At 41.9% G+C, this 16,266-nt stretch overlaps 1 protein-coding gene and 1 long non-coding RNA gene across 2 annotated transcripts; one reads left to right on the top strand and one right to left on the bottom strand.

The window, feature by feature from the left end:
• Window positions 1-517: 517 nt before the first annotated feature.
• Window positions 518-9,291, bottom strand: LOC118427585. Its single transcript, XM_035837436.1, has 8 exons — window positions 8,796-9,291; window positions 7,217-7,288; window positions 6,833-7,082; window positions 4,946-5,102; window positions 4,415-4,556; window positions 3,258-3,446; window positions 1,660-1,872; window positions 518-926 (listed from the first exon to the last, which is right to left on the bottom strand). Exons 1-8 carry the CDS (start codon window positions 8,889-8,891, stop codon window positions 708-710), a joined length of 1,338 nt encoding a protein of 445 aa, XP_035693329.1. The 5' UTR covers window positions 8,892-9,291; the 3' UTR covers window positions 518-707.
• Window positions 9,292-9,950: 659 nt separating this feature from the next.
• On the top strand, window positions 9,951-12,033 carry LOC118427623. Its single transcript, XR_004832538.1, has 3 exons — window positions 9,951-10,122; window positions 10,870-11,014; window positions 11,600-12,033. It is a non-coding gene; the product is annotated as an uncharacterized LOC118427623 (long non-coding RNA).
• The last annotated feature ends 4,233 nt before the right edge of the window (window positions 12,034-16,266 follow it).

Below are 16,266 nucleotides of genomic sequence, written 5' to 3'. Positions count from 1 at the left end.
TATCAAATGCGTAAAAGGGAGGTATAAAGATTGACGGGGATGTACTGTTGGTCGCCTAAGCCGTAAGTTTGTCCTCGAGAAAGAGAACTGGGAAGGGCCTTTGGAAGGGCCTTTGGAAGGGCTGCTTGAACCATTGATCCATCCAACCATCCAACCAAGAAAATAGTGGCCACAAGGCCATGCCGCGCCATGCGCGGCAAGGCAAAAAAGAATTAACAAAAGTAGGAATTTAGAAAAGGGAACTTAAAGTTGGAGGATACAACTTACACAAAGAAGGACGTCATTTGTATGTTTTTTTCATCCTTCATTCATTTTGAATGATGAGAGATTGACAGCTCGATTCCCTTCCCAGACACCTTTGCGACGTCGTCTTTGTAAATATTGGGGCGTATTCAGACGTCAGCGACAAATGTGACGCAGGCAACTTTCACTAACCTTAAGAAGCATAACTTTGATCAGCTATTTATTAGTTTGGTTACCCTAGCCCTTACATTCCATAGTGTACTGGATACTGGAAACCACTAGTTTGGTTACCCTAGCCCTTACATCCCATAGTGTACTGGATACTGGAAACCACTAGTTTGGTTACCCTAGCCCTTACATTCCATAGTGTACTGGATACTGGAAACCACTAGTTTGGTTACCCTATCCCTTACATTCCATAGTGCACTGGATACTGGAAACCACTAGTTTGGTTACCCTAGCCCTTACATTCCATAGTGTACTGGATACGTCAGCCGTTCTGGCTTCTTAACCACTAGTTTGAGCACATCAACAAGCTTCCTGATCATGGCTTCCCTGGAGTTACCGTAGGTGAACAGCTTACAGAAATACCATCCGGCGTTGCAAGTAAAGTTGGTGACGTCATCGTCAGGACCGACGGTCAGGGTAAACAACACGTCCGGATCCGACTTCAGCTTTTCAATCTGTGGAATAACAGAATAGTTCTGCTGTAGGGTCATCACATGTTTGGATAATAGTAGAGGAGCTAAAACCTATTGGGACGATAAAGAGCCTTTGATTACCATGACATTACGAATTGTCATGGAGGTCATATTTTCACTAGCGTTTGTGTATCTGTCTGTGAACAAGAAAACTCAAGAACGGCTGGGTGGATTGATTTCATACTTGTCGTGTTGGTGGGGTGTGATAATAGCTGAAAATGAGTAGATTTGGGGCCCCGTAGCAGCTTTGATTGGTACTGCAGCACTTCCGGTGTTACTATCTCGTGTTCTGAACAAGCTATGGCCACGATGTTTAGGTGCTAAATAGCTCTTGTGGTCGGGAAGAAGTGACGTAAGTTTGGGCCCCCTAGCGGCTAGTTTTGGAATAGCAGGGGCATTTTTTTTTTCAAAAAAAAATCTGAAGAGGATAACTCAAGAAGGGAACAACAGATTTTCATTATTTTTGGTATGCAGGTACCTTAGACAATGTTGTACAAATTAATATACTAATTACAAAATAGGAGGTTGATAGGTTACTTTTAACTGGGTTGCGATTCGGCAACATGCCTATCAGCTGCCTTCACTAGGGCGTATGATCGTGAACTCTTAGCTTCTCCTTACCATGGCATTGCAGCAGGTTATAAAGGTTCCAAACGTGAATAAATCTATACCCCTATCCTTGCCTTTGTACATCAAGCTTCTCTATTTCACCTACCTGATCGAAGTCCATCAGATTGCCTGGCCTTTCCAGGTTGTCGAACTTCACATGGTAGGCACTGGCCCACCTTCCTGTCAGGGGTGGTGTGACGTACTTGATACCGCGGCCAGCAGTCAGGTACACATAGTCCTGGTTAGCGTTCTCGTAACACTCTCTGTAGCAGCCTTGGAGTTGCAAGGATCCCCTGGCATTTACCTCACACAGCTTCAGCTGAAATGAGTTTAATAAAAAGTGCTTAGTTCTAGCCTTGACTCCACCTTCGGCCATTTCCAAAACGGGGCCCGACCGGGGTGTTTGCGGAAATGAAAAATAAAAGTGTTTACCGATGAAAACACACAATTTATTCTCCTGGCTAATTTTTCTACGTTCTGTGTGTTTTGTTGCCTTTCTTATCATAATTTTCGTTTCCGAAAGCTACGTGACCGGGCCAAGGGTTGGGAATCACTAGGTTGGGACCTAGGCCTTAGCGACTGTTGAAAACTCAGTCGGACCAAAGCTAAGAAGGCTGGGCTCCAGGTAAGATCAGTTCAGAGAAGTGTTTCTTGCAGATAATATATTCAATGTAGCATTCACACTCTAGCACACTGTGTTAAAACATTACATACACCAACTGTCTGTTACCTTCGCCAAGAAGGTTATGTTTTGGGTAGCGTTGGTATGTTTGTATGTATGTAAGTATGTATGTATACTATGCATGTATGTATGTAGAAGACCAGCATAACTAAAAAAACCGCCTGGACGGATTGTATTGTTATTCGGTACGAGGGGCGTGCAATTAGTAATGGTCCTGACCCATTTCCCATAGCAGGAGATTAATGAAACTTGGCACAGTTATTAGTCTTTCTCTTCATAGGAATCACCCAGAGTTATGCATTTCTCCCATCGTTTGATGCAGCTCTGGACACCGATTTTGTAGGACACCCCAGGTTGGTCCTCCAACTGATGCCTCATCAATGGCACAAGAGGGACGGCCAGGTCTGGGAGCTGTTTCCACAGACTTCCAGCCACGTTTGAATTCAGGATGCCAGCGTTTTACAAGGTCATATGATGGGGCATCATCACCATAAGTTTCATTTATTTCATCAAAAGTCTTCTTTGGTGTGCGTCCTTTCAAATACAAAAACCGGATCACTGCGCGACACTCAACTGGTTCCATTTCACACCTGGTCCATTTCGCACCTGACTAAGTTCAAACACCAGTAAATCAGAAACCACAATTAGTTCAGAGCTGTCTTTTGCAACATAACCCATAGAGATATGAATTATTACACATACAAAATTTCATTTAGATCAGACAACTGGAAGTGGGTCAGGACCATTACTTATTGCACGCCCCTCGTATGTGAGTAGGTCTTGATGAGACCTGCAGCTGTAAACGAGAAAATGCGATAATAGCCTTCTTTCTTAATATAGATTGTGTACGTCTGTTGTTTGGTGGAGGAGATGATCGAGTAATACAATTTATGCAAATGAGAATCTTATTTGCATAATTAATACCAAACACAAGCATTACATTAGTTGTAAATGTTAGGATCATTTGGCGAAAGTATGGGTTCGTGGAACTCTACTTTGGATAATGTGGCCAGTCGTTCTACCTGTCCATCCTTCATCCTGAAGACTTCGATGTTTGTAAAGCAGTTGTTGAACCCAAACTGGACCATCCTGGCCATGACGGCGTCATAAACGTCCCAGATCCTCTTCTGTACGTCCTCTGGCTCGGAGGTGGGAGCGATCACGGTCATGAACTTGGCCTCTTGGTGGTCAAAACGGAGCTCGTCTGTGATCTGGCGGTGGTGGGGGGTGGAGGTGGGATGCATGGACATGGTCAGAACGATTCCTTAATTTAATAAGTTTTGTACATGTATTCTACATTTTTGGTGACGGTTGCATATTGTAGTCGATTTAGTATATGTAACAATCCCCATTCTCTTCTGGTGCGATATAATTTTGGCCTTGAAACAATATTATGTTTTCGGTTACGGGAACAAGCTTAGCAAACCCTGCAGAGTCCCCTGGGCATTGTTTTGATCGGCAGCTGACAAGGTACATTAAACTTTGGAGTGAAGTGTTACCTTACAGAATGGTCTTCCGACTTTTCCTCCCCATTTTTGGATCCATCGAAAAATTAGTATCAACCGACCTACCAAACCTAGGTCACCGTTATGTTGAAACCCTAAGTATATATATATACACGTTTGTATACCAAATTGTATAAGTATATATACACGTTTGACCAATTTGTTGGATCACTTTGGACAGTTACCAAGATAAAAGAGTAGAATATCTTCATAACAACCCTACTTTTACCAGGACCATAACACAACGTTACTTTTTCCCTAGGGTATATTTTATGTCAATTTAATACATGAACATGATATAAGTGGAAAGCTAAGATGCCACCCATGCTAATGTAAATGCAGAAACTTTCGCGGTGGTTGAATGTTCGCGGTTTTCGCGGTGGCCATTTCACCGCGAACTTAAAACCACCGTGAACATTTCTCCACGGCAGTAAGAGACTACAGTGCATGGTGCTACAGTCCTTTTTCCCGCTACCGCGAAATTAGATCCCAGCGAACTTAAATACATTATAGTATGTGACTACAGTCTATGGCGCTACTGCGAATTTAAAACCACCGCGAACATTCCATTTCCCCGCTGCTACCGCGAAAGTAAATCCCCGCGAACTTAAATACATTTACGCATGTAGTTTGACCAATCGGAAACTTTAGCTTTGACTGGTTTCTATACTGACTGTCCAGTGCACAATCTCTTTGTCCACAATGCATCCATCCACAGTATAGAGGGCCACTGCATCCAAGTAAGGCTCCACAATCACAACATCTCGAAGGGCCAGTGGGTACTTTTCCACGTCCAGATATTGCTTGAAATAATCCCTAGTTGGAAAAGTTCAAGTGACAGTTCAATGTACTTCGGGATCTGGGATGAGAAGGAGCAAGAAATCATGGCAAGTGTCCATTTTTGCCAAGGGAATACTGTCTGCTATGCAGAGCATCAGAACAATATCCTATGCCCATTATCCTACGCAGAGACATGCGACGGCGCCAGCAAACCGCCTCTTGTCTGTACTCTGCTATCTCAACCGTCACCATCAGTTCCTGACCGCCCTGCTTATAAATATTAATGAGTTTACCCTTATATATGGTTGAGATAGAATACAGACAAGAGGCGGTTTGCTGGCGCCGTTGGATGTTTCTGCGTAGGAACATGTCTATGCTAGGAGAAGTAGCTGAGGTTATAATTACGAAAAGTAATAATGGCTTACTTGAAAAAAGCAGCGCTTGGTGATGCCAGGAAGTCAGGATGTTCATCCCGCACTGTCCGTAGGTTCTGCAGGGCAAGCTTCATGTCTTCGTAGTTTTCCACCTTGGCCACGCCGAACGTACCATACGCTGCTGCAGGCTTCACAAATGCTGGCAGACCTAGGGTAAAAAAAAGCCTTAAATACTTTTTAAATAATATAATATAATATCATATCATATATACATCTATATTATGCAATCCATGCTGATTGTCTTCTTTATATGGATTCAGCCACATTCATCAAACAAAGTTTGAATTGCTTGATAATTAGTTTTATGAAATTTGTCATTGATGATGTTCATAGCTTGTCATTGCATTTTTTGCCGGTGCGTAGCACCAGCTTAAAGGCGAGAGAAGCGGTTAGTTCAACTGTTCGTTTGGTTTGCATGGATGCATGGATCGGTCAATTTAACCAAACCCTTCTAAAAGCCCTTCTATACGCCTGGTTACGTAATCGAGTCAGCGTGGCCGAGCGGTTTAAGGCACTGGATGCAGATAGCTATTTGCCTCACTAAATACCGAAAACAACCAAAAACAACCGAAAACAACCGAAAAAAACTTTCACTAATTACCGAAAACAACTGAAAACAACGTTGAACTACCGAAAACAACTCGACACAACCATAAACAATAGACAATAATTTCAATGGGATATTATTTAATAATTTTGATTTTATTTTGGACAGAAGTTAGGCTAGGACGACCCATGCTATTAATGCAATATTAGTCATAATAGAATCAACGATCTCCTTTGCCTTTTCGAATATATTAATGTTCGAATTCAGATTTGCGGATCCTGTATGTTATAAAAGGGGACTGCTTCGTTAACTCGCAGTCATCAATGGATATCTATACTACTTGGCATCTATTGTGTAACTCCAAGCAGAGGTTACGGTGGAGTTTGGTTGTAGTAGTGGCCCCAACAAGAAATCGCAGTCACTACTATCCCCGGCAAAACTGCTTCGAAAATAGGTTTGCTTATTGATTACTGTTGAATCTGCCTACTGCGCATTTACCTAATGTGTATTACTTTTTTTTTCTAGCAACTAAAAGAATCCAGTACATTTCTTGCTCAATTATAACGTATTCCGCCGATACAACAAACAAAAGTTTAAATAGACAAACCACAAACGCGTATTACCACAGAGGCCCCATATTCTGGATTAAACTAAATGATCAAAATAAGGATTTTGCTATACACCATAAGACAGTGTGTGATGGAAAGGTGTTTCCACAGTCTACATCCCCTTTGCTGGAAGAATCTTTCATTCAGAATCACCCCATTCTGTCCCTCGGCCAAGGAGAAAATAATTCAAGGGATAGTAACGAGTAGATGAAAATAACATAGAAATAATTAGTTGTTTTAGAGTTATTTTCCGGCTGTTTTGAAGTTCTGATCGGTTGTCCATACGTGTTTTAGGAGGTTTCGAGTTGTTTTCGGTATATATTGAGTTGTTTTCGGTATTTTCCGAGTAGTTTTCGGTAGATGTCAAGTTGTTTTCGGTATTTTTCGAGTTGTTTACGGTTGTTTTCGGTAGATGTCAAGTTGTTTTCGGTTGTTTTAGGTATTTAGTAAAACCGTTTGCAGCCGTGGATCGTGGGCTCGAACCCCACTTGTTATAATTTTTTTTCTTTGCTAGACAAATCTCATGTAATCTTTTTTAATAGAAGACATACCAATTAAGTAATTCGATGTTTAAAAACTCTTTTTCCATGTGATTTTGTTTAACATCCAGGCTTTTTCCAAAATACGCACCGGCCTGAAGCTTTCTTGTTACAGCTGAGCTCGGGTATTACCTTGCCATTATTCACCCCTAATGCCACGATCCTAGTTAGTCGTTTTTCTTACCGACTTTCTCCAAGGCCCCCTGTGCATCCTCCAGTATGGTTGGTGAATCCATGTCCACTACATCGTAGGGGGGTGGGTTTTCAGTCGGGTCCAGGTACTGCCGTGAGTAGGCTTTGTGGAAAGCCAGGTAGCAGGACTCAACACTGGGCCCGGGGATGTGCGGGAAGTCCCTGGCAATGGCGGCGTGTGCGAACGTACACACGTCGGAAGTCGTGGGGACAATGATGTTGATGTTGTGGTCAACAACCAGCTAAAAGAACGAGAAAACAGAACATGCAGTTTTCAATTGTTATTTACCGACAGATTATTCTGCAAAAGAGAACATATCATTAATGGATGCGGACATTGGCATGCTGGTAGCCCAGTTATTTGAATTTTACTCACCTTCTTAAGTCGTTGTACATAGTCCAAGAGTGTCTCTTTTTCTTCAATATTGTTGAAGATCACCTCTGACACCTACCAAGAAATGGCCAAGTCAAGTCAGCATTTCTGGACACCTAAAGTCACACAGAAGTGCTTTGTAGGGTTTAAGGTACTACAGGTGCATGTGTACATATAACCTGGGACGGAGGGGGGTCTTCTGAGGCATAATCTAGCATAATCTATTCATATTATGAAAGATATTCTAGATAACTTAGATTTTATTCATGTGATAAAATAGCAGTAATATAGCAAATAAACTTAAAAAACATTAATCAGCGATTTTCGTCAAAAATGCCTATCAACAAATTGTTGCCATGGCAACACCAAAAATGGGAACTTTTTCATACTTTGCGAAATTGTTGCCAACTAAATTCTAGGAAATTTCACCAAGTTTTGTGGCTCTAGTGTAAGCCGTTCTGGCGTTACGCGACATGAAGTAGGGTTAAGAGTCAGACTGCAGCACTAACAACTAGAGTTCAACGAACACATACCTTTGCTAAATAAACCAGGTTTGTTATGTAGAATGATGTCTGTAGACATAAATGTGTTACTCATTACATTTTATTTTATATGCCTGGAGTTGGTTCATAACATTTCGCCATTGCTTATGCAAATTAGATCCCTATGCAGATTAGATTTACATAATAATATTAAATTGTATCAAGCATCATTTGCATAATAAATGTGTATTGATATTTCCTTCTTTCTTAGCTAAAAATGTGACAAGTTTGAAAGTCCTATAAGGAATGCAGTGGATTTACAAACTTTTCTCAGTAATTATGCAAATTAGCAGTGGATTTGCATAATTATAATTCCATCAAGTAAGTCTTCCCTTTGGCTATCTACATACCAAAAAAACAATGACGATCCGTCAACACGTTTATATTTTCTCATTAATTATGCAAATGAGGCCGTCATTTGCATAATTAATATGCATTGATATTTCTCTCTTCCTCATCTATATATGTGACAAGTTTGAAAGTCCTATCATGAAATGCAGTGGATTTATAAACTTTCCTCATTAATTATGCAAATTAGTTGCTGATTTGCATAATTGGTATTCCATTGTGTACATTGTTACTTGGGCTATCTACATACCAAAAACCATGACGATCCATCAACACGTTCTCGAGTTATTCTCGTCCAAAGTTTGAAAGGAAATTGGCGACTGCAGTTCCAAACAAGCCGCTAGGGGGTCCAAACTTAAAGCACTTACTCTCTGCACCAAGGGCTATCTACCACTCAAAAATCATAACCACAGCAGGTCCAGAACACAAGATTAAAAAAAATTGAGGTTTTGCTGCAGTACCTTAGCAAGCCGCTAGGGGGCCCATTATCGAACTTGACCTTCGTTTTCCCGACCCCTACCCACCTACCAAATATTATTGGGATCCATCAAAGGCTTCTTGAGTTATACTGTTAACACACAGACAGACAGACAGACAGACAGACAGACACACAGACTCACAAGCCTAAAACATAACCTTAGCCATTCTGGCAAAGGTAAATATGTGGATTTTCTTCTCTCATCTACATGTACCTGTACTGTTGGGCATTGACGCAGGATTTCTGCCATGTCTTTGTCTTCCTCGGAGAACGGAATGAGCACGGAAACATCACTGCGGGGTGAAGACATCGCTGATCACTTAGATTTAAGTTGTTGTCAGGAGAAATATCTGGAAAAAAAAACACACAATCATCGTGATATGACAGTAACAAGAACTTTAAAAGATTAGGTCTTTAAACGCTTGGTAAGGACGCAGATGTGTTGTTTCATGTAACGTGTTTGTCTAATGACTCCCGGAAGACAATGCATAATATTCACATTGTACTCACTATTGAAGATCGTTAGAATCAAGACGCTTTTATCATAAAAGCTCCTTGTTTGAATAAACAATAAGCAATAAATATGTGTAATATGAAGGATAGTAGTCAGTTGATGTTCACAGCGAGAACAAAAATGGAAAAATCTGATGTTACCTCATGAAGTTTTGCCGTTCACAAGTATCTATAAACACACACCTCTTGTTGAATGTCATAGCCCCCTGGAAGAATGTGGGACTACCTGTTTAGATGGTATGTAAATTGCCTGTGAAAACCTTGGAAAGCAGCGCTACTTAATTAAGTTTCGTTGTTTATTGCCATTTAATATTCAGTAATAGGTCGGCTTTATTATACAAGTATCATATTGTAATGTGTAGCAAAACGTTGAATCAGCTTCTACTCACATGGCTGAGGAAGTGTCAATCTCTTCAGACCTACTGCTTAAAAGCTAAGGGCACAATACGCCGAACGTACGTACAAATACGTGTTGTCTACGTGCCATAACGTGGGCAATCTTTTGGGATCCGTAAGTGGTAAGTACCGATTCCGTACGAACTCGTGGGCAATCCGACGAATTTTGGAGCACGCAGACACGCTGTAGAACTTTACGGGCAGACAAAACTTGGTGTGCCATCGGGCTGCGGATTCGCCCCCCGTACGTGCAAGTACGGGCGACGCGCAGGCCCTGTACAGCCTTAACGTTTTTAGAAATACGTGGCGGACGTGGCCTTCCCAAAAACGTACGGAGAAATTGCACGTAGGACGGGTTGTGCCCTTAGCTTTAATAATGAACGGTCTGGTGTATTTATAGAAAAACACTCCTAGGCCCATTCTCAGTTTTTTTTGTTTTCGACTTATGCGTACTTCTGTTCTTAGTGACTTTAGTGTCCCTTAGTTGTGCCCAGCCGATCTACAGTCTTCCATCAGACGACAAATGCGTTTGTGATGTCAGTCATGTGGTGAACTGTAACGGCGAAAGCTGGATCTACTGAAGGAAATCATGAGACAACTTCTTCAGGCAGGATCCAACTTCTCCAGCGCAGGTTAGCGACTTTAATTGGCAATTCATGCTTTGTTATTGTTAGGATAGACATAGCGTTTCTGTACGGTGATGTGGTTTGTCATTCAGCAAAATGTGTTTTCTAGGACCCCCATCTAGGAGAGGAAAAGTCCCTTTACTTCCGTGTAAAGAAGGGCATGTGCTAGGCTAGAAGGAGTGGTAACGACAAGATTAAGAAAAAAGTTGAACATTATTTGTTTATTGACGCCATTATTAATCGGTACCATAGTTGTGTTTCTTTCCTGTGTACTTTTGGTTGGGGCCGGCCGAATGAGGTAGCCTCCGTTGCAGACTTCGAGCGGGGTTGTGCAAACTCCCTTTCTCGGCATAAGAGAACCTAGGCAACGTTGAAAATCGCGAACCAGCTAAAAAAAAACTAAACTAAAAGCCTTATGCTCGATGATTCTGCAACGGTGGCTATGCATCTGGCAGGTCAAAGAATACATAAAGACAAGAAATCGAATATCTCACATATTCTTGAAACATTTAGAGGTTTTCAGAATTGCCCTCCCTCTTTCATAACTTTGTCAATGCTATATGTAACGTGTGGTATTATTTCTGTTCATTGAAGAACAGAAATAACCCCATTATCATGGCGTATACACAACGTAAAAAATGAAGGGATTATGTATTAAGAAATGAAGATTGTATTATTTCGATTTGAATAATGGGTCACATTTTTCTTTCACATCTAACGTAATGTCTTTGTTTACTACATGTATCGATTCAGGCCCCCGGGGATACCTGGTAGAGACGGTCGGGACGGGAGTGTTGGCCCTCCTGGTCCCCCCGGGCCACCAGGACCAAGTGGTCGTGACGGTCGAGATGGAGTTGTCAGTTGTCCGGCCGGTTCAGACGGGTCTTCGAGCCCAAAAGTAACCTCGTCATTTGTACTATCTTTATATAACTATAACCCAATTAATTTCCCTAACCATTTATACGGCATTATAGTCGTCATAGTCACGTATTAACTCATACACATTAGACACTACAACATTATCAAAAACACCGAACACCAGTTCTTTAATCAAAATTCCGGTCTTGACCATCAGCTCTTCAAATCACTTTAAAAAATTACGGCTATGTTTTTTTTCCATTCCCTCTTTATTCAATCATACATATGGCGTATCGTCATGCACCAGGAGTTTTAAAAGAAGTCTGGAGTTTGACTTACTTTCGCAGTATGTAGCCTTTAGAATAAACATGTTTTGGGACTGGAAAGTTTACAGACCATGATTGTGGTTGAAATTCACGCTGATATCTTGTACTGCTTTGATAAGTTAAAGATATAGAGTTTTCCGGTAACCTTTTGAAATATTGGTCATTTCGTCCAAGACAATGCCCAGGAAAAGTCGTATAAGATTGTTTAAGAGAATATCTTGTCATTCACTATATACACCAAGGACATTATATATTATAAGCGGGCATTTGTTTTATATTACTCTATGACTTTTCCACAGGTTGCCTTCACCCTGACCCGTTCCACTGATCTGGGCGTGGTCTCCAGTTCAGCTGACCTGACCGTGACCTTTGAGAGGGTCTGCATGGAGGGTCCTGACAACGCTTTACGCTAAATTCGGGACGGTCGACAACGCTTTACGTTAAATTCACGAAGGCCTGCAACGTTTTACCCTAAATTCAGAAAGGCTGGCAACGGTTTACGTTATTTAAAGATGTTGCCCAATTTTCCTGTCAAGCGTAAAGATGAACCACATACTAGAGTCGGCCTGAATGTTCTGTCTTGCTGTTTCTGTTATTGACTCAAATACAAATCAACGAGTAGATACATGTAGGTGTTGTTATGAACACACGTAAGCCTACACAGGCTTTGACTTATTCTCTGCATTCTCAGGCATTCGGATGTAGGGATTGGGAGTGACCAAGTTAAGCCGGATACATAAAGAACAAGTTACAAATGTTACCGAATTGGTGTTACCGATTTAAACGTTCTGTAGAGTATGAAACTACTACAATGCAAACAAATAGTGAAGATAAACGTTGACTGCAGTTTTACCTGTCAATGCCGAGAACAGCCCGTGTAGATTTAGATGGTCTGGTATGTAGGGAGTAGGAATCGGAGCTGCCTTTATGCCTAAAAACTGGTCAGACCGGTGATTATGAATCACGAATGAACAGACCAAGGACGTTACTTCGATGTAACGTCCTTGAACAGACTGAAGGAGATAATAGCCTTTTGCATATGTAACTATAGTAGTTTGTCCGTAATTAGATGGAAATTTTCAACAACTTAACGTATCTGGATAGTACTCGTGTTGAACGTTTTCATGTCACACAGTGACGTTACACAGGCCACCAGAAAGTAAAACCCGAAATGATAGGCATGTTTTGATTTATAATATCAAGGACGTTACATCAACGTAACGTCCTTGATAATATTGAGAAAACTGTGGCTGTAAGTGACCACTCGATGCACAGTTCAGTGTTTTGTGCAAGTAAATTACCAGTATTTGGTCACGGGGGGCATGACAATTAGGTGCGAATTTTGGAAGAATGTTTATATAATGGCCGGCTGTAACCAAGAGACCCATTCAAGTAACAGCCACCTGACGAGAAGAACAACTACAATTCTCAGGACCTAAGTACATCATGCCCACAATAGAACAAATAGCCAGCTTAGCTGTCAGTATACGCATAGAAACAGCTCGTGCAGCCCTCCGAACTCTAGATGTAACCTGGGAGCACTGCCCGTGTTGTGTGTACGTGGTAACCTATGACTATGAGTCAGGGCTACACGCCAGTGACAGCCGCAGAATCCAGGTCCTGGAGATGAAGTGCTACAGAATACTGCGAACTGACCATCGCATAAAAGACTCTGTTAGAAGGGCTGGGAGCGGATCACTACTTAACATAATAAAAAAGCGAATACTCTAGAAACAATTCTTTGGTCATGTCACAAAAATAATAGTGGTTTAACTAGTATAGAAACCTAAATAATAGTTTATACCTGATTACACCATCCCCATGGTGATGAGTTTGACACTGAGCATCAGCCCGAAGATGACCGCCACCACATAAACTACCTGCATGTTCAGACTCATCTCTGTCACGACGACTGTGTACAAATAGATTAGTTCGGAAGTATACGTACGCCTACTGCAACAGTGAAGGGATAGAACTCACCGACTACATCAAACCAAACGAATTCTGTTGTAAGAAAATGTCGAGCCACGATGTCATTATATCTTCGCTTGCAACTTTGCAATAATTGGACCCGCAACATCTGGAACACCTTTGACTGTAAAATTCTGGAAGGCTGGCAACACTCGACAGAGGCGGGGGCATGCTCCGCTGGGAAGATTTAAATTTTGACTCTCTGCAACACTATTTCCTGCATTTTGAGGGTAAATTTTCGCTGGCAGACAAAAGTTAAATGACATATTTAATTAAAGATTCACAGGGATTTAGTGTAAGCTTCTGAGGGTGACGCCACACAACTTATTTTTGCCATGTCGAGCGCCGAAGGGGTGAGGCGTCGCAAGGGAAGTCCGGGAAAATTTTGAAATCCTTACCCCCTGAAACGCAGCGTCCTGAGTTTTTGTAAGAAAATTTTGATTTGATGGATATTATATAAAGCTAAATCTAATGACATTTCTATCAGCAAAAAAGGTGTTTGAGGTTGACACGTCACATCCCCAACATATTTTCAGCATTTCGAGCGCCAAAGGCACGAGGCGGCGCAACGGGAGGACCATGGAAATTTTGAACCTCTAAGATGATATTTCCTGCATTTTGATAGGCAAATTTTGCTGCCAGGCTAAGCTAGCTACCTTCAATAACATTCCTATTAACGACAAAAGGTGAGGGCGAGGCCCTCGATACATATTTTGGCTTGTCGATGACCGAATGTGAAAGGATTTGTAAGGGAAATTTTGAAATCTTGATCATCTGAAACGCAATTTCCCGTGTTTTGAGGGGCTAAATTCACTGGTAGACTACCCTTCGACTTATGAAATTTGGGAGACCAGGCTACGATTTACGAGTAATTTTTAGGCTAGGTTACGCTTTACGCGAAATTTTTAGGCTAGATTACGCTTTACGTGAAATACACTGGCTACGCTCTACAGTCAATTTTCCATCCTCACTACGAATTACGTGAAATAAAATAGCTTCCCTACGAATTACGCGAAATTAAAAGGCCTGCCTACGCCTTACGGAAAAGAGCATGCAGACCCTCCTTTGACCATGTGCTGACTGATGTTGGTGGCAGCTTTAATGACGTCACAAACCCGTCCGTCTTTAACTGTCAACATCCGGGTGTCTATCAGTTCAGGTCGATTTTCTTGCTCAACTCTTCTTTCAGTCTTTCTTCTTGTTCTAGTGTAAATACTGGGTAACACCCCTTAGTGTTGGGACAATCCACCCAGGGTTTCTTCCTTTGCTTATAACTTGCTTTTTTCTTCTCTTTCCTTCGCCCCGTCTTCCACAGTTGCCTTTTAATTTTATCATATTTCTAAACTAAGATTTACAAAAGAATGGTGTACATTCGGAAATACTAACATGCGTATGTTATTGTAATGCAAAGACGAATACTCTAGTCACCATAATCCATTTACAGCCAAATTCTTATTTTCCGGCTTCTCGGCACTGTCACAGACAAACCGTTCTGCCTTCGTCAAGCTGATGAAAAACGGACAATTTCAGGTTGATATTTGTTTATTCAGGGATGTTTTTGGTTGATATTTCTAACATCATTGTCATTAAGTTCAAAAGCTGTTACCAATAAAATGATGTTCAAATTACTCTCTTTCAGTTTGCAGAGATTTACAAGTTAGGAGCAATGGTTCTATACAAAGTTGTACACTGAATAAGGCGGCTTTTTTTTACTCAACCATTGCTTTACTAAGTTTCCACCGACGTTTAGGTGACCGTCTGTTACCTTCCTATCCTCAGGACAATTTGACTGGTTCACATTGAACTGCAGATATTTGTTTCGCTGCTACAGATAGATGCGGTCATAAAATGTAAAGTATTTACGTATCTATGTACATATTGCATCGTTTAAGTACCATGGTTCAAGCGATGTCCAGTTCAGCTGACGTAAAGGTCACCGAAGGGGCAATGGTTTTGTAAAAAAAAAGAGTCTCTTATTTCTGTAACAATCTGATAAAAAATATTCACGGATAAAAGTTGTACACTCTTTCGTTCTCCAATCGTTGACTATTTCTTTCTCCGTCAGCTTGCCATGTGGGCTGGGCAGAGTTCTAGCCATGGCGGCGGGTCAAACACTGCATTACTGGAGCTGGAGCAAGGGGACCGAGTCTGGCTGGCTATCGGTCAACCGAACAGATATGCCATACACAGTGACAGTGACCGCTTCGTCAGCTTCACAGGCGTTCTGTTGTACTCTACCTAAATGGCGTTGTACAGACTCCCACTGTTCTACAAGTTGAGTAAAAAAAAGCCGCCTTATTCAGTGTACTTTCCGACTAAAGTGGTGCGCCTCCACTGCAGAGACAAACCATGGGTCACTCCCTGTATCAAAGCCCTAATCGAGAAACGCCAGAAGGCTTTCCACAAGGGTAACACAAGTGCCTGGAAACGGTATCGGAACAGGGTTATACGGGAAATCTCCACTGCTAAACGAAACCACTACCGGGACAAGGTTGAACACCTCAAGACTGCTGATCCCAAGGAATGGTACCGCAACATTAAAGACATGACCGGCATACGTCGTGACCAAGGCAACCAAATCCTGGGCGTTGACAACACTAATCCCAAAGAAGCGGCTAATGCCATAAACACGTACTTGGCAGCAGCCTCCCAGCAATTCCCTCCGCTGTCGCTAGACGAACTGCCGTCCTTCCTGCCTGCGTGTAGCCCTCCCCCGGTGGTCACAGTGTGGGATATGTACCACCAACTTCGGAAAGTGAAGGTAGGAAAGGCTGCCGGCGTTGATAACATCTCTCCCAGACTAGTGCGGGAATTTGCGTTTGAGTTGAGCTCGCCTATGACTGACATCTTCAACACCTCTCTTGCTGAAGGATCGGTGCCCTCCATATGGAAGAAAGCCAACGTTGTTCCTGTTCCGAAAGAGAACCCACCACGCCTTGACAAATTACGGCCGATCTCGTTAACTTCCATCTTTGCTAAGATATGTGAAGGGTTT

Source organism: Branchiostoma floridae, chromosome 12 (genome assembly GCF_000003815.2).
Source record: "Branchiostoma floridae strain S238N-H82 chromosome 12, Bfl_VNyyK, whole genome shotgun sequence".
Lineage (NCBI taxonomy): Eukaryota > Metazoa > Chordata > Leptocardii > Amphioxiformes > Branchiostomatidae > Branchiostoma > Branchiostoma floridae.
This window is presented reverse-complemented; position numbering and strand designations above follow the sequence as displayed.